General features: G+C 41.8%; 1 protein-coding gene across 2 annotated transcripts in view; it reads right to left on the bottom strand.

Annotated features, from left to right (window-relative positions):
• Window positions 1-1,261: 1,261 nt before the first annotated feature.
• The window catches only part of IL15 (interleukin 15), an 82,522-nt gene continuing 64,199 nt past the window's right edge, over window positions 1,262-19,584 (bottom strand). For both annotated transcript variants that reach the window (XM_082237781.1, XM_082237780.1), the window contains exons 3-7: window positions 9,635-9,743; window positions 7,553-7,670; window positions 6,052-6,090; window positions 4,359-4,508; window positions 1,262-2,841 (exon numbers count right to left, since the gene is read on the bottom strand). In XM_082237781.1, the coding sequence (XP_082093907.1) occupies window positions 2,722-2,841; window positions 4,359-4,508; window positions 6,052-6,090; window positions 7,553-7,670; window positions 9,635-9,696 (489 nt within the window). In that variant the 5' untranslated portion in view covers window positions 9,697-9,743 and the 3' untranslated portion in view covers window positions 1,262-2,721. The remainder of the gene's footprint in view (window positions 2,842-4,358; window positions 4,509-6,051; window positions 6,091-7,552; window positions 7,671-9,634; window positions 9,744-19,584) is intronic.

The raw sequence follows: 19,584 nt of genomic DNA, 5'->3' as shown, positions 1-19,584 counted from the left end.
TGTCTCTTAGGAATACCTTTCCAAATGAGGAGTTGCATTGGCAAACCTCAGAAGTATCTTACTGTGTGCAAGACCATGATAATGAGGAATGAAAGAAGCAAAATCTAAGGTTATCTACAATGTAATGATAGATCACTGTAATCTGATCATACCAGATTGCTAATTTACATTACAGAATAAGCTTTCAGTATCATTAAAAGCAATAAAATGACCTTTGTGTGTCTTTAACCATCATTTTTGCTGAGGGATTTAGACCACAATCTGAGACAGCTCTTTTATATTCCTGCGGCATCCCCAAAGGCATAAAGGTTTCAGCAAATCTAGAAGAATCTGTGAGATTGCCTCGCAGGTATTTCCATTCTTGTATGTTATCTTACACAACCAGAAGAGATACTTTCCTGAATAATTTGTGTGTGGAGGCAATTACAGTGTCAGCCTGCGTACATACCATACATTTAAACCACGTTACTTCTGCCAAAGAATCCTGGGAACTGTTGTTTGTTAAGGGCGCTGACAGAGCCACAATTCCCAGCACGCTTAACAAACTACAGTTCCCAGTATTCTCCATTACTATTAAAGTGATATAAGAGTGCTTTGAATGTATGGTGTGGATCCACCCTCAGTGGCCACACTATGGCCAAAGACATGTTGCTTCCAAATTCAGGTCTAGTATTTGTTCCATAATATTTTGGCTGTGAGTCCTGGAAGGCCTTTTCCCACTGGCCTGGGAGGATGGGGCCCTGACTAACTCCAGCTACAAAAGCTGAGGCGGCCGAAGAGCCCAGAGACCATCTTGGCTGTCTCTTAGTGCAGATTCAGGTCATCAAGCCTGAACTCTGACAGTCACTGCTGTCTACAGTGGTTTTAAACTGAGTGATTGCTGCTGTATTTTTGCTGGCTTTTATATGTTTTCTCTTCTGCTGTTTTGTACTGCTTATAATTAGATTTATTGTTTTCACATTTTACTGCATCTCCACTGCACTGCAAATGGCCCTGAAGACTTTGTTATATGGATAGTATATAAATGTAATGAATAAATAAATGCAATAAATAAAAATGAAGGAATGGTTTGGGGCTGGGTCTTCTCCCCATTATGATGACACCCAGTCAATCCAAGAAGTTAGGAACTGGTAAACTGGTTCTATAGCGAGGAGAGGATGAGCATTATTATCTCTGGACTGCCAGGATGAGATGGTAGACCACAACAAAAGTATAGAACCAGAAAAGGGAAGATGGAAAAATGTAATTTCCAAAGTAAGTAGGGTTGTAGCCTGGCCCATGGTTCACCTTTATTAAATATATTTACATTCATAATACAAAGGATATTTTTCTTATTAATTGGAAAGATGAAACAGTCTGGGCAAGCTACGAATATTTGCAATAGCACCATCAGCAATCTCAGAGGCTGGAAGAAATGTGACTTCTAGTTAATTGTAAGGTTGATGTATGTTCTGCTATGCAGCAAATATGGTACTCAAGGACACTCATAAGGGCTAAATATAGGAGAAAGAAGATTGAATAACCATCGTCTCTTTAGAAAATTTGCCAAGTCTGCAAGCTGATTATGTTATCAAAAATGAAAAATTGATTGTTAGGTGGCTAACATCTAATAATTTGGCCTCAGGCAGATCTTCGAGGAGCTAAGGTTGTTAAGAGTTCATTTTTGCCCTTCATTCCTACTTCTGAATAACCGGGCTTCTTGTTTAATGGGCAAACAACCACTCTTTCCACAGTGGCTAAGTTTGCTTAATTGACCATGTTGATAGCTAAGTGCCAATGAGAGACCATTCACAGCTCAACAAGGCTTGTTCCTGCATTTGAGGAGAATATAATGTAACTGGAATCTCTCACTCATCTCCCCATTTACAAGGATATCATATTTTCTCAAACTATTAATCCGAGTGTGACCATAAAAATGTGAAACTCAGATATTATTAACTATCAAACAGATGTCCCAGTTGTTTAAAATGCAGGAGAGGCTCTTTATGAAGTCATTTGATTCCTTTAAAGTTATTCCTTCTGCTTGATAACCCTCACCCTTGATAAGAGTGTCCACCTCAAGAGCAATCACCTTCACATAAAGTTGATATGAAACAGCACAAAATAAATTAAAAAATCCACAGAACTAATGAGACAGGGGGCCACAGAAAACATATGATGGGAGGTATTAAGTACTCAGCCCCCTTACACATGGCTACCTTTCTGCTCTGTAACGTGTATCCATCTAACACCATCTACCCCAGAATGGGGAAACCTTTGGCCCTCCAGATGTTTCTGCACTGCAGTGCCTGTCAGCCCGAGCAAGCATGGCCAATCACAAAGTATGATGGGAGTTGTAGTTCAACAACATCTAGAGGACCAAGGTTCCCTACACATAGGCTAACAATGCATCACAGGCTGTTTCGTGTGGTCCACACTCTCTTCTCCTTCTCCACCATATAGTCCTTTCAAGCTTCCTAGGAATTTTAAGTTACGATGGCTTGTTAAGGACTCCAGAATCCACATTATAGAAGCCAAATATAAAGAGGCTCAATGTTAGCCCTATTTTGTAAATGGGTAAACTTTTTTTAGGGTATACTGCAGGATTCAATTGCAGGATTCTTGCCAAGTTTATTAATGGTGTTAACTTACCACCACCTGTTCTACGTTGACCCTGTTCTATTTTCCTAGTTCTTCAATTCTAGGAGGCAATAAGTTATTCCTTCCTGCTATAGTGAAATCTCATTTGGCATTTAACTCTGTGTAGCACATTTGTGCAAAAGTTTTGAAGTTCTTTAAAAAATCTGTGCAGTTTTTTTCTGCAAATGTTTCACACTGCTGCCACTTGGATGTTTTTGTTTCCTGTAAAAATGAAAGGTTAAAAAAAGTTAGCATTGTTAAAGCAATTCGTTATAAAAAAAAATTGAGAGGAAAGTAAGACACAAGAGAGACATGACAGACAATTTTCTTCCTTATGGCAGGTCCTTGGTTTGGAATTTCTAGTCAGCCACTAACATCCTTGTGACCACATTTCAGCATACTATGTCTCCCGCTCTCTAGAATGTCTGCAATTTCTGTTAGCAGGGCTTTGCACATAAACCAGTAGCATGTGCATGTAGCCTTAAGAGATTTCTGCAGATCTGAAGTGAATGCATGCAAATCCCCACCCCCAAAGGTGCTTGAGGAGGGTCTCCCCTTCCCAGGCCACCCCACTTCCCTGGGCAGAAGGGATCTCCAGGAGGATTGTGGAGTGCCATTCACACCAATGGAAAAGTCTGCCCTGGTGGAGCCTTCTTTCTTGATGGAAGCAGTGCCTTTTTCCTGCTTCCTGTTGAGACAGCAGCAGCAGGTCTTCCATGTACAACTAAAGGAGAATGTTCCCTGCTCAGCAGGAATTGTACTTTCCATCCAAGGTGGGATGCTGGAGGGCATGGGCACTGAGAGTGGTGCTGGGAGTACTCCCAACTGCAACCACCCTCTTTTCCTTCTTTCTCATTTGATGAGGAAGGGTGAAACAGAGGCAGAAGCTGACTGAGCTCTGATCCTCAACTACTATAAATAGGCTAAAAGCCAGGCCCTATTCAACTTGCATCTCCACACACAGAACAGAACTAGGGATTTCACTTTCACAAGCTCCTCTTTTCAATTCCTTGTAACATTTCTGCAAAGGGTACATTTTCGCTACATATCTTGAATTCACCTATTCTACACTAAAAGTTTCTAGCGAATTCTCGTCCACAGGAACATTCTAGACTGGGATCCTTGGCCTGGTATGAACGTAGAAATGGCAAAATATTATCAGGATAACTTACAGTAGATTTGAGAGGATCTGGATGGAATAATGGATTTCTATCCCAAAGCCACATCCTTGTAAACATAGTCTTGGAAGTAGGGGTTGGGGGAAATTCAATTTAGTTTGCATTGAAAAACAAACACACCTGATTTTAGCTTTTGGAAGCCAAACACAAATCAAAAGACAGCCATCCTTTGAATTTTTGCAATGTGGTTCTCCAGCCAAGTTATGCATACAAAATGAATTTATTCATGTAAAGTGTGCACAAAAATGTGCAGATTAGGAGAAATTTGCTCTGTTTTTAAATGCAAATTGATGGGGAAATGTGGAGAAATGAACTTATGCCTAGAAAAGTGAGAAACTGCGAGAAACCAAAATTGTCAAATTTGCCTAATCCCTACTTGGAAGCCTAAAGGAATAAATTGGGGGGGAAACTACAGGGCAAGGATTCAACAGTTCATTCCTTTCTCTCCATTTTCTGATCTAAATCTTGAGTTGCTTTCCAAGGGAGAAAAGTCTGTTAGGAATTCCTTTAATGTGGCTACAGTGCAACAGACATGCAATTTTGCCCGTAGGTTAAACTCACCTGTTTGTCATTTTCCAAAATGAATTTAACATTATCGATTATGTTATTTACTTTGTTCCATAGCTTTGTATCATTTTCAAATTTATATTCATACGAAATTACTTCCATCTCAAGCTGAAAGCATTTCACCACCGATAAATTACAGTCACTCTGGAAAGTAGGAAAAATCAATGGGTTTATAATATGAAACTTCTCAAGTCTCATTCAGACATGGCCTTTCCCTTGAATTCAGGCCATCCTGCCTGATTCAGAGTATGATCATGGGGGGAGGGGGAGAAATGATCCTCTCACCCCTCAATAACTATTATTGCACAAGTTCCTGCCAGACAAATAATTATAATTGCCTCACACATTACATCTGTAAGCACATGCAGAAGAGTCATTTGTAAAATATATTTGCCATTTTATTGCTTGTATCCTTGATTTGGGAGCTGCTTTGAGAGACTTTTTTTGTTGAAGAGTGGGGTAAAAATGATTTAAGGAATAAAGCTTGACTATAGACTTGTATGGTTTTACTGCTTCAAAAGCCCACTGTGAAAGAATGCTACACTTACAGTAAAACAATAGACATATATTTTGTGTGACTAGTGTTGAGAGGGCCAAACTAAGACCAGGGAGATTCAGGTGCAAAACCCTGCTCCTGAAACACATCTAGGCAACTTTGGCCCAGCCTCTCTCAGCCTACTTCACAGAGTGGTATTCAACAAAGTTTTGCTCAGACTAGGCTGACCGAAGGCTAAGATAATTTCAGGGTAGTTCTTCCGTTGCCAGTCATTTCCAGTAAGTATCAGAAATAATGGTTTCATGTGAAATTGTCCATTGATAATTGATGTTGGCCAGTAAGTTGCCTCATAAGCAGTGGCGGAGGAAGCGGGCAAGGGGGTGGTTCACCCCAGATGCCATCTCTGAAGGGGATGACAAGAAGGCACCCCAAGGGGGGCTCGCCCCGCCGCCCTGGGGCGCAGCGCCGTGAGCCGCCGCCATCGCGCCACCGTCATGAGTGGAGGATCCCACCGTCGTCCGTATGGCGCTCGAGCAGCGCCGTCGGCAAACTACCCAGTGGCGCATGCGCAACGCCACCACATATGGCGCATGTTTGTGCGCCGTACGTAATGACATTACACATGCGCCATATGTAGTGGCACCACGCATGTGCTGCCGCGTGGTTTGCCCCGCCCCCATCCCCCCAGGTGCTGGTTAGCCTTCTTTCGCCCCTGTTCATAAGAACATAAAGAAAAGCCATACTGTATCAATATGTTAAGGGCATTTTGAATACCAGTTCTGTCTTTAGTGGCATTGGTTACTCCTCCTTGTCTGGTGTCATCTGCAAAGTTGATGAGAATCCCCTCAATTCCTTCATCCTGGTCATCTATAAATATGTTGGACAACAGTGGGCCCAAGACAGATCCCTGCAGCACCCCACACGCTGCCTTTCCTCCCAAGATGGCGAGGAACTTGTCTTTTGCAGGTGGTATACAACATATTTATACAGTGGCATAGCGTGGGTTGTCAGCACCCGGGGCAAGGCAAGTAATTTGCTCCCCCTAGAGTGAGTGAGCCAGGGAGGGGCAGAGAGCTGCGAGTGCGAGCGCCCCCCCCCCATGTTGTGCCCAGTGCGGCCGGCCCCCCCTGCACCCCCACGCTACGCCACTGTATTTATATGAGATCAATTTTAATTACAAAATGTACTCACAAAATCTTTTAAGTCTGCAGTATATAAAGTGGCATCAATCTGAAAAACAAAAGTAATAGCTTTGTAAGCAACAGTTTCAGAACTGAGTGACGATAAACTGTTAAGATTTCTTCCCATCTAAGTCATTGCTCAAAAGGTGAAATTAGAAATCACTGGAAACCTAAATGCTGAGCTTTTTGGGAAGGTCTTAACATCTGATGGGTGCAATTTGGCAGCCACTAAAATTAACTGTAAATCTGCAATTTCTCAAACGGGTGTTGAAGAAAGCCTTTTAGCATATCTGCCCTGCAGTGCTAACTGAATCATATCTGAATCATGCTTTTAGGAAAAGAGTTATTTTGTGCTTTATTTCAAATGGTAGACATTTAAAAAATTAAAATAGCTTTAAAGATTCAAATGTCTTCAGAGAAAGGACAATTGAAGAAGACAAAGGGGAAATGTTGGAATCAATCATGCAGAAGTGGATTGTCTGAAAAATGTGTTACTGGAAAATTTGCCAAGAATCTTTTTCTGATAACCAAACACTTGCGGTTAAGAGAGGAAGGAAATAACAAATTGCAATTAATTTTTACAGTCCTTTAATTATCAAAGTGTTTGACATGACCCCATAGCATTAACAATGAATGTAATCCTATGCCTTTTTATTCAGAAATATATTTCACTTTGTTCCGTGGAGCTTACCCTTAGGTGAGTGTCCATAGGATTTTGGAAAGTATTATACATAGTGCAATAGTATGTAGATTATATTTCTTTGATTTAGAGTGAGGGAGGAAGCTAAACTGCAAGATCTGACTTAATGACTGTGTCAGAAGTAGAAACATTTAAAATGCTGAGTTTAGCCATTTGTGCACTGTTCACTATGGACATTTTGTAAAATGCATTGTCGCCTTGTTTGCATACATTTTACTACAATATTTGTGTTTCCCAATGATTTCTTGTCTTTTTTATTCAACTTAATATCTAATCCACACCCTTATTTTCATGGAATTATTCATATCCTTCAAAACAGTGTTTTGAATTTTGCATTTTGGAAGAAATTTAAATAGGGTTTAAAAGTAAGAGCGGTGTCTTGCTCTCTTATGGCCTTTATATGCATGTGTTTAAAAATCATGTTGAAAAGAAACAAAATGAAATGTCCTCAGGTCTTTTTCCTACTGGCAAATATTTTTTATTCCCTTCTGTTCATGACCATGGCTTTGATTTCTTTAACCTCCACAGGAGAGGGTGTTAGCATCCACACATGAACATTTGTCACACAAACAGCACACACTTATTTAAATCACCTCTTTCTCAGCCCAGCATGGCAATGGGGTGATTTTTCAATTGCAGCACTGGGCTGTGTCATCAGCTCAGCACTGTGATGGAGTGTGTGATTTTTCCCAGGGGCTGGTGGGCTAACCTGCAGTGGCTTAGTGGGCCAGTTCAGGCCCGCAGGTTCACCACTCCCAATTTATATTTCTGTTTTGAATACTGTTACTTTACATCTATTTTGTGAGCTTACCTTAATAGGGAGTGGTTCAATGGTGAGGTTCAACAAATCTTGCATCACTTTTTCCCATATTTTATATTTAATCTCGTTTTGTAGTACACATGAACTTGGTTGAAAGAAAGCAAGGGTGCTGTCATAACAATAAATGCTGAAGTCAATTATCTGATAAATAGGTATATACTATGCACACCATTAGCCTTCCTAAAGTGTTAATCCTTTACTGTTATTGAACACAGGAGCAGAAACACACTAAGTAACCCAGACCCAACCCTCTGAAGAAATAGTGCAACCATCTTTAGTGAGGGAGTCTTCACATGCACAGCAATACACACAAAGACTTCTACACAAACCAGAACTCTAGATGATCTGCTTCTGAGTCACCTGGAAGCTTTCACTCTACACCTGTACTTGCAAAGGCTTCAACACTGCATTTGGTCACACTGTTCATGCAAAAGCTTGGGGCAGGGGTTACTTGGTATGCCCTGACTCCCAAGAGTCTCCACTCCTGTGTTGAATAAGATTGCTATGTTAACACCTGAAGAGGGTTATTGTGACGTGGCAACATAAATAGCAAAAGGTACCATTCACAGGAAATATCTGGTTGACCGATTGATTGTAAAGATTTTAAAACAGTAAGTACTTGTGTTTAAACCTCACTAGTGAACTACAGACTCATTCTGAAACCAATACAGAATGAACTGACGCAGTACCGTACAAGGTTCAGAACTTCTGGCAGAAAGGACAGAGAGAGAGAGAGAGAGAGAGAGAGAGAGAGAGAGAGATCAAATCCCCCTGTGATGTTTGAAGAGTTATTTTCTTCTTAAGCATTTCACAATAATCTAACTTTTAACATTTAGAGACTAAGGAAGTGCTAGGAGTAGGTACAGAACTTGTGTACTGTACTGTACATGCACTGACTACTCGGATTCTGCTTGTGCCTGGGGTCACTTATCTGGTCTATGGAATACAGACTACTTCAAGGACACAGGACACTTTTGTGAACTGCCCTGTCAGTGTGTGTTATATTCTAGTTTGCATATATTCTCTTAAAGATCCCCTTTTGTTGCTGGGATGTCACATTTTCCAATACTAAAACTGCAATATGTTTGCAGCATTGCTATAATTCCTACTTGGAATGTGGAGGCATTCTAGGAAGGTCTTGGGTCCCCTACTGGGTATATTTTGACTAACAATAAGAGGTGTTCATGGTGAGTTCTGGCACCTCTTTTTCTAGAAAAACAGCACTGCCTATAACCACAGCAATGAAAGGACATATGTAGTTGCCTTATACTAAATCAAACCGTTGGTCCATCTAAGACAGCGTGGTCTATGAAAACTGGCAGTGGATCTCCAGTGAACATTCACAGCTCTACCTTGAGATGCCAGGGACTGAGGCTGGAATATTCTACATGAAAAAGCAGCTGTTTTACCACAGAGCTGGCGCTGTGGGTTAAACCACAGAGACTAGGACTTGCCGATCAGAAGGTTGGCGGTTCGAATCCCTGTGATGGGGTGAGCTTCTGTTGCTCGGTCCCTGCTCCTGCCAACCTAGCAGTTCAAAAGCACATCAAAGTGCAAGTAGATAAATAGGTACTGCTCCAGCGGGAAGGTAAATGGCGTTTCCATGTGCTGCTCTGGTTCACCAGAAGCGGCTTAGTCATGCTGGCCACATGACTCGGAAGCTGTACACTGGCTCCCTCGGCCAATAAAGCTAGATGAGCGCCACAACCCCAGAGTCGGTCATGACTGGACCTAATGGTCAGGGGTCCCTTTACCTTATGAGTATGTTATTCTGTTCTTTTTCGTTGTTTGCTTTATTTCTAAACAAAACACCAGAATGTCTACAGCAGGGCTGCTTCCTTACTCACCCAATGATAAAGGCAATATTTAATTCTATTTTCTCTGAAAAGTAATATCGCATAAAGGCTAAAATGCTGATGGAGTGCTGTTTGATTAGTTGTATGGAAAGTGTCACAATGTCCCTGCGCCTCACTTGTTCCAACTGGAAATATTGAAACATTAAGCATTTTAAATCTCTCTGGTAGCATACGAGTAAATAACAATATCATTATTACTATTTCAAACTATAATTACCAAAGTACGAAGATGGTAACTGCAGGATCATTAATTAAAGAACTCTGGAAATAATTGCTCATAATGACATACACTCGCTACTGAAGGCAAACATTCTCAAGTGTGTTTTCTGAAAGACATAATTCAGAAAAAAAGAGTGATTAGTACACATATAAGTTGTACAGTGTGCCTTGCACATATTTCTCTTAATCATTAGGAAACTCATTTGGTCAAGAGAATAGAATAAAGGCAATTATGACGGTGCTGTGCATTAAGGAACCTGTGATTCACTTATTGAAAACATGTCTAGAGATAAAATAGAAGGAGATACATATATTCAATTAATTCATCAATTATTGCTCCAACAAAGATGTTTTGTATCTTGGGTGAGAAAACATTTTCAGCTCAAGCATCCCTCATGGCTAATCTTTCAGGGGACACTTGCCAGTGGTGGATGGGGCCAAAACACCTGCCAGTTGGTGTGTCCACTTGCTACTTCCCTCTCGCACACAAATGCACACAACACCACACAAGGCATGCATACTTGCATACAACCTCCTCACCATTCACTCTTCCCCTCCACATCTCACTGCTCAGCTCTCGGTCCTTGGAAGGATATAGCCAGTGAACCAGTCAGAGCTGGAAATCAGCATTATCCACCACCACTGCCACCAGTGCTTCCAGTGGCAATGTAGGTTCCAGGAATAACTGCACACGACATACTGGGTTCTACAGGTGGAGTGCAAGCCCATCCAACGCAGGACATCTTCTCAACTCCTGGACACAGGAACCACCCATTATCAGCACCAACATCTTCAAATGGGCCTAGGTAACCAGCTTCATCTAGGTACACCCTCACATTGCACACCAATCACCCACTCAATCATCATGGCCAGGAACAGAATGTTGGCAATGGACTAAATCTCTTGAGCAGGTAATGTGCCCATGCAGCTTTCAACATGGTGGGGATTATACACATCTCCAGTGAAACATTCAGAACCTGTTCCCATCAAATCAGACCTTCGTGGCTTAGAATCATAGAATCATAGAATCATAGAGTTGGAAGAGACCACAAGGGCCATCGAGTCCAACCCCCTGCCAAGCAGGAAACACCATCAGAGCACTCCTGACATATGGTTGTCAAGCCTCTGCTTAAAGACCTCCAAAGTAGGAGACTCCACCACACTCCTTGGCAGCAAATTCCACTGTCGAACAGCTCTTACTGTCAGGAAGTTCTTCCTAATGTTTAGGTGGAATCTTCTTTCTTGTAGTTTGGATCCATTGCTCCGTGTCCGCTTCTCCGGAGCAGCAGAAAACAACCTTTCTCCCTCCTCTATGTGACATCCTTTTATATATTTGAACATGGCTATCATATCACCCCTTAACCTCCTCTTCTCCAGGCTAAACATGCCCAGCTCCCTTAGCCGTTCCTCATAAGGCATCGTTTCCAGGCCTTTGACCATTTTGGTTGCCCTCCTCTGGACACGTTCCAGTTTGTCAGTGTCCTTCTTGAATTGTGGTGCCCAGAACTGGACACAGTACTCCAGGTGTGGTCTGACCAGAGCAGAATACAGTGGCACTATTACTTCCCTTGATCTAGATGCTATACTCCTATTGATGCAGCCCAGAATTGCATTGGCTTTTTTAGCTGCCGCGTCACACTGTTGGCTCATGTCAAGTTTGTGGTCAACCAAGACTCCTAGATCCTTTTCACATGTACTGCTCTCAAGCCAGGTGTCCCCCATCTTGTATTTGTGCCTCTCATTTTTTTTGCCCAAGTGCAATACTTTACATTTCTCCCTGTTAAAATTCATCTTGTTTATTTTTGCCCAGTTCTCTAATCTGTCAAGGTCGTTTTGAAGTGTGATCCTGTCCTCTGGGGTGTTAGCCACCCCTCCCAGTTTGGTGTCATCTGCAAATTTGATCAGGATGCCCTTGAGTCCATCATCCAAGTCGTTGATAAAGATGTTGAATAAGACCGGGCCCAAGACAGAACCCTGTGGCACCCCACTAGTCACTCTTTTCCAGGATGAAGAGGAACCATTGATGAGCACCCTTTGGGTTCGGTCAGCCAGCCAGTTACAAATCCACTGAGTGGTAGCATAGTCAAGACCGCATTTTACCAGCTTCTTTACAAGAATATCATGGGGCACCTTGTCAAATGCCTTGCTGAAATCAAGGTAGGCTACATCCACTGCGTTCCCTTCATCTACCAGGCTTGTAATTCTGTCAAAAAACGAGATCAGGTTAGTCTGACATGACTTATTTTTCAGAAATCCATGCTGACTATTGGTGATCACAGCATTCCTTTCTAGGTGCTCACAGACTGTTTGCTGTTACAAGTCATGACGGGCAAAGGTCAAAAGACCAAATAGTCAGTCAGACCCCTGCAAGCATTGTCTAATTCCTAATCCCAGCTGAAATGACCAGGCAGTGCTGTGGACACCTCTCTAAGATCTGCAATTCCAAGATCTGCAAATTGACTAACTATCCTCAAAGTGCTTTGCAAATTTGTCACAGCACACGTCTGAAGGGTCTGTTGTTCCAATTTCTGAACCTTCAACCAGCCTACTCCCCAGCCTAAAGAGCACAGCCAGACAGCCACTTTTGGACAAATTTATTTGCAGCTGGCATCTGATACATGCAATTATGCACTCTACCATGTACTCATCTGTGGCGTTTGCCCACTTGTTATGGAGATGTCGTACTGGGGAGGAGAGAGAAAAGCTTAACAGGCTGACCAATAAGAAAGCCCAGGGGCGGAGCCTAACTGTGTTTAAGGCACAACACAGGGGTTTTGGCAGTTAGTTCGGTTGGTTTCTTGTGGGTGGGAGGCATAGGAGTCAGAGTGAGTTAGAGACAGGGGGGAGACAGAGAGAGTGAATTGGATTACAGTTTTACAAAGTATTTGAAACTTGTTTGCGTTCACAATAAACTGGAATCTTTATGTTACAACCTGACTGAGTCTGAATATATTACGGGGGAAACCTGGTTGGTGGAAGTGGAAGAGATAAGCCATGGTGGTGCAGGGTCAATAGTCCGTGGAACGACCGGGGGCTCTGTGCGAATGCCACATCATCCACTATGAGATTTGTGTCACCTGCTTTCCAGCCTGCTTCATCACCCAAAGACAACCAAGGAGCAGACCAGGTTCTGCAGTGACTGAGAGGGCACTTGGGAACAATCATGTCAATGGCTCTCTCCATCGTTTTGCTGTACAGCGGGACCAGGGGCTCAAAAGGATCATTGCTATATCAACTGGAAAATTCCCCAGGGCATCCAGGAATCCTTCAGATTCCATGACTCTGTGGGGGCAGGATATCCTAGCTGGGCCCCCACACATGCAGGTCTTCACCTGCCACTGTCTGTCTAAGCCTCACCCAAAAGTGGTCTGTCCATAACAATGGGACAACATTAACTCCCCTCTCTCTACAACTACCAGGTCACTCAGAATCAGTCTGTGGGGGGGGGGGACTGATATAGAATGCAACATGTGTTGACAATCTTTGAATTTTGAACATATACATACGAACTTCCCATTGGTTGGCCTATTTCAGGGATATAAATGAAGCAGTGGGTTACCTTCAAATGCTCATGACAGATGTTACCAGAGAAGACTCTAAAGTACCACAATCACCACTCCACCTCCTGTTTTTGATAATGGATTTCCTACATATCTCCAGAATCGATTCCTAATTTCCCAATAAGTGACGTTGAGGAATAACTTCATTCTTATGCAAGAGGAACTGTTGTTGTCATTTGTAAATTGCCTTTAATGCTTCTGTGAGATTGCAGAAATTGTTTTTAAGATCCTATGGGTTAATGTAAGCAGTGAGGTCAACCTATCTGTACGTCATTTTATTTGCAATTGATTTGTTACTGGAATATCATTCCAGATGCTTTTGTATGCCAAAAAGTAGGTCCTTCATCATGAGTTCCAGTAAAGAAAAATTGTGTGTTTGAACAGTCACGAAGTGGATAGCCTGTATTGAGGCAAAACCAACATAAATTATATGCGCGCAGTTTCTCTTTAATTAGTAAGCACACATAGCAGTTAATAGCAATAGCAGTCATTTAGACAAATAGCAGAGCAATTAACATCATCCACAGTGTATGGGAATGCAAACTATTTACAAATTCAGTCTATATAATTTAGTCTATAGTTATATAGTCTACATGGCAAAACACTGAGCAATAAAGTGCCTTGCTAAAAATATTTCTGCCATGTACTCAGTTGCACAAATGCAACTAAGACAAAAAAAATGCTGCAGGCCAATATTTATCAAGCAATCAGGTTTATTTTAAATGGTTTAGGAGAAAATTCACCAGTCTGCAAGTCAATTAAAAAAACAAAAACTACTGATACATGATGCCTGTCTTTGCTTTTTAAGATGCTGTCTAGGTTTGTCATTGCTTTTCTCCCAAGAAGCAGGCGTCTTTTAATTTCATGACTGCTGTAACCATCTGCAGAGATCATGGAGCCCAAGAAAGTTAAATCTCTCACTGCTTCAATTTCTTCCCCTTCTATTTGCCAGGAGGTGAAGGGCCCAGTGGCCATGATCTTAGTTTTTTTGATGTTGAGCTTCAGACCATATTTTGCACTCTCCTCTTTTCTTAAGCCAGGGGTCTGCAACCCACGGCTCCGGAGCCGCATGTGGCTCTTTTACACCTTTGCTGCAGCTCCGGGGCGGATACTAGCGAGGGGAGGAGGCACATTGTGCGCCCCGACACTCCCCACTGTGGCGGGCGCTGTACTGGCTGTGACGTCGCATGGGGGCGGTGCATGCGTTAATCACGCACCGTCCCAACGTCACCTTCCCGCCCGCTGTCAGATCGCGGCTCCGGAGATATATTTGTTTTAAATGTCGCAGTGGTTTTGCGGCTCCCAGTTTTTTCCCCCTTCGGAAACGGGTCCAAGTGGCTCTTTTTGTCTTAAAGGTTGCAGACCCCTGTCTTAAGCTAAGCAGAGACATCACCTTGCCAACAAAGGTCCGTATAGTTAAAGCTATGGTTTTCCCAGTAGTGATGTATGCAAGTGAGAGCTGGACCATAAAGAAGGCTGATCGCCAAAGAATGGATACTTTTGAATTATGGTGCTGGAGGAGACTCTTGAGAGTCCCATGGACTGCAAGAAGATCAAACCTCTCCATTCTTAAGGAAATCAGCCCTGAGTGCTCACTGGAAGGACAGATCGTGAAGCTGAGGCTCCAATACTTTGGCCACCTCATGAGAAGAGAAGACTCCCTGGAAAAGACCCTGATGTTGGGAAAGATGGAGGGCACAAGGAGAAGGGTACGACAGAGGACGAGATGGTTAGACAGTGTTCTCGAAGCTACCAGCATGAGAACACTGTCTAACCATTTCGTCCTCTGTCATCCCCTTCTTCTTGTGCTCTGGTCGTCCTCTACAAATCCTGTTCTCTTGCCCAATGCCTCCTCCACTGTAGAATGGCTGTAATGGCAGAAGGGATGAGTGAGAGGGAAGAAGGAGGATGATTGTAAAGAGAAAGGGAAAGAAGACTGTTGCAGAAAGCACATTTTAAGTTGGCCTAATGAGGGTGTTTTTGCTGGGGAAACCTGCAAAGCCTGGAACTTGCTCTGCTGTTGCAATACAGCCTTCGAGTACTTTTAATGTGTGGTCACAGCTCAAAAATAAAAAGGCAAGCCCAGATCCAAAATTAATTATCTCCACTCCCCAAACAAACCTTAACTTTTTAGAAATTAATTTATCTTTATTCAGTATTCAATACAATGATATGTACTTACATTGAGATAAGTATGTATGAGGGTGGGGTGGGTTCATAAATAAAGAAGGAATTTTTAAAGTTTACAATTGTGAGAAAGGATAGGATGTGAAAAGAAAAGGGGAAGGGAAGAACACATATAAAGTGTGAATACAGCAGACATGTTTGCAAATACAGGCAATGCAGATGGCTACCTTTCCCTGTCAACTGTATGCAGCAAATCCGGTTTTGTCACCATGTAATGTGTGAAGGGGAACTAGCCTGGAGAGCTGAACTAAAGCAGTTTGTAGACAATGTCTTGGAGAGGCAAACCTGGAGCTTTTTCAAACAGAACACCAATTTGGCAGCCCTAAGCACAGATTTCCCCCATTAGCCTCATTTACAACACAGTATTATCTGGGGCTTGAACATGGCCCTTTACTAGTCAGTTTAAATTGTGATTAATACTGTTCCTACTTCAGTTACGTTTGAGATGAAAGAGACTGAATGCTTTTACTGCAAGTTGAATTCCATCCACGTGGCAAACTTCATTTATCTGGCTGATGAACTAGAAATATGGCAGTTCAAAATGCCTGGGCCAAGAATCTCAGGAAATGACAATCAGACTACTGTAATTTTAGTTGTTAGCACTTTATGCTCCAAGGCATGGTAAGAAGAAATGAGGAAAGCCTAATTCTTCCGATATATGGCCCAATTAATTGATGCTGATTGGCTACCAATGGAGGAGAAAATTGCAGAACTGGAGAATAATATATCAACCTTTTGTTCTTTGACTGAAAATATGTTTATTGGTATTTGTTTGCCAATATCTGCGTGACAAATCATGTGTCCAGGTTGCAGTGATTTGAAGAATCAAACAACTAAGTGGAATCTAAAGTATTGCTTGTCTTAAGAGTTGAGTGGGGAACATCCTACTTGAGAGCCAGACACATTGTCTTTATTGCCAAGGTTTATGAGATTTGTTGGGAGATGGGGAAATGTAACAGGTAGGAGAAATTGGAAGGGAAAGCAGACTTTCCCCCCCTGGAAAATGCCTTTATTACCTCTGCTAGGCATTTCTTCGGTGTCTTTCTTTTATCACTTTTCTTTCATCTTCTATTCTGACCATGGTCAGTAATAGCCTCTCTCTTGGCTACACCAAAGCACAACTCTTTCCATTCACATCCTTGCTCAGCATGGACTCGGATTTTTAGCTTTCAATCTTTACTGTAATATGCCTCCAAAGACACTTTTAAAAAAATCAATAAACCTTGTACTGCTTTGAGCTTCTAGCTCCCACTGCTGTGTTATTTAGGAAATTATGTGCCTCCGTGTTACTGCCTGTCTAAAATAACTAGTGAGCTCTTGGAGTCACCATGGGCTATGTCTTCATCAACAGTAAGTACTGAACAACTTTCAGCGCAGTTACCCATGACCATTAAAGGACAACGGTTAGGTGGGGGGGAAGGGGACAAATGAGGTTAGATTTAGATAAATGCAAAGAAAAAGAAGAAAGGGAAAACAAATAGTTGAGCACAATACCACACTGGCAGAAGGAGAACAGAGCAGCAATGATTAACTGAAGCTAGAAATGGAAGACAGGTAGGTGAATAAGATCTTAGTTTGAAATAATCAATGGATTTTTTTTTTGTCTAGCAGACTGAAGATTCACACTATTTCTTGGCAGTAGCCCCACAGTTATGGGTCTCAATTCCTTGAGGAGTTCAGCACGCACCATCCCACAAAATATTTACATAGATTTTAAAGGCCTACTTTTTTTACTGTTGCCTTTAATGGCCTGTCTGTGGGTGTGTTTTGCTTTTTGGTATGGCCATATTATGTCAGAGTACTCTTAGTAGGTGCTGCCTACTACTGGTAATGAAGTGTTTGCTTTTATTTGGTTTAAAACTGTATTATGGCTTCCTTGTTGGTATATATTTTTCGTGTGATACACAGAGGGTGGATCTACACACAGGGAAAAACCACTATAAATAAATCAGAAATTGGATCATTATAACAAAAGGAGAGAAAAAAAACCTATGGAAAATTGCATATAAAAATTTCCAGCTCTCTGGCGCCATCTGGTGTTGTCTGTTTATTGCACATTCAAATCGTTATTTCTTTACTAATGTAGCTGAGTCCTGTGAAACCTTTTGTTTGAAACGAGGCCTAGAAATCTTTCAGTTAATTAAACATATAAATATACCAATCAGATACGAGATTTTGTGGGGACTATTTGAAAAAATTGTTGGAACAAACAGCACATTCAGAATCAGTAGAGAAGTGTTATTCCAGCCAAAAAAGGAAATACCTCATTCATTTTGGTGCATCCTGAATACTTTTAATTACTATAAATCATGAATGTTTTAGAAGAATGGTTTTTTATTTTAAAAAATGTGACAAGAGGGAGTTCAGTTAGCCTGGCAAAAAAGGATGAGAAGAATTAGGGGTGCCTTCTATAAATAAATGCAAGGACCCAACATACCATTAGTTAATTCAAAGTAATTTTTAACCTGCCCTTCATCAACAAGGAATCACAGGCCAGGGTGCTGTAAAACCAAAACAAGAACAACCAAGATTATAAAACTATAAACACAGCAACGAATGCAGGCCAGCAACTACAACAAATAACTAAGTTTTGGATTTGAATGTTACGTTGGATTATCTTTTAGGGTCAGTGTTTGAAACTCACATTGTTCTAGGTGCATTTTGCAACAGGGAATTTCATTATCACAAGCAGTTTCTAAGCTCTGGGCACAGTACTGCACCTAAGATTTCAGATTAAAACTGCAGAGGGGAAGGAAAGGAAGGTGGAAGTGGGGAGGCAGAAAAAGACCTACTCTCTGAAGGCTGGAGAAGGCCCCTTAAGAATATTAGGGAGGCGGGCAGAAGGACTAGACCATGTGAAAAATGAACATAATATTTTAGCAGCCGTTCATTCATTTTTCAGCTTTGTATTCTTGTCATAAAAAACCCCACACCTAAACATTCAATTGTTGTGCCCATAACATAGGTTTAAGGTGCCATTTAGCTCCTAGCTTTCATATCTCAGTTTCTAACACTGCTTAGGCTAGCTTTCAACTGTGTAGTTCTTGGTTCCAAGAAAGAGTGTTGATGAGCCTGAAACCTGTAAGGCAAGTTTTGTCCAGGCACACTCTTCGTTTGTTTAGTTAAATAAAATGAGGTTATAGTTTGCCAGAAGCACCAAGTGTAGTGAGACCATATTTCCTTGAATAATGAGGAAACGGCAAGACTATTGGACAAGGACATGTCTTTTTTCTCCTACCTTCCTCTAACCTGTGGGAGATTATTCCATCAATCTGGTTATGAAGAAGCTGAAGTTTTAGACAGGGATAAGGAAGACACATGGAGCACTGAGTTGGGCTCCAAAAGACTCAAAAGGTTCTTGCTGCTCCGTAAACCAATAGATAGCCAACATGACGCCCTCCTGATTTTATAGAAGAACAAAGGATTTTGGACTAACCATTGTAGTAGTTTCATGGTGCACCTCCATATTATGCTCTAGCTGTATATTTGTAAATAAACATGCATTTTACAAAGTGAGCTCATTCAAAGGAAACAAAACCTGAGTATGTACTACATCCTCGAAACCACATCATTTGAGATTTAGGGTGTGCATAACAATACACATGGGAAAGAGGCATTTAGGATGAAGGGAAGCATTGGCAGTCATGAATTGATATTGTCTTCAAAGAAGCCAATGCAGCTGTTTCAGAAATGTATCTTCTTCAAAGAAGACAAAGAAGACCCATTTCAAAAACAGCTGCATTGGCTGCCAGATCTGGCAGCCAATGCAGCTGTTTTTGATATGGGTCATATGAGTTCCAAAGGCGGTCTCTGCCACTGCATTCTGAACCAGCTGAAATTTCCAAGTTGTCTTCAAGGGCAGCATCACACAGAACTCATTTCAGTAATCCAATCTGCACATTCCAAGAGCGTAAAGTACTGTAATCAAGTCATCACTGCCCCAAAATGGCCACAACTGGCAAACCAATTGTAACTGGAAATAGGCACTCCTAGGCAGCAAGGCCAATGACAATGTTGGATCCAGGAGTATCCTAAACCTGCTACCTTCCAAGGGAGTGCAACCCTGTCCAGAACAAGCCATCTTCCCACCTCCTGGACTTGAGACCTTGGAACACATAACACTACTGTATTTTGAGGATTCAGTTTCAATTAAAACACAAGCCCAGGTTTAGATAACATGCAAAGCCAAACCTTAGCTCAG

This window comes from Podarcis vaucheri, assembly GCF_965113315.1.
Source record: "Podarcis vaucheri genome assembly, chromosome: 9".
Lineage (NCBI taxonomy): Eukaryota > Metazoa > Chordata > Lepidosauria > Squamata > Lacertidae > Podarcis > Podarcis vaucheri.
This window is presented reverse-complemented; position numbering and strand designations above follow the sequence as displayed.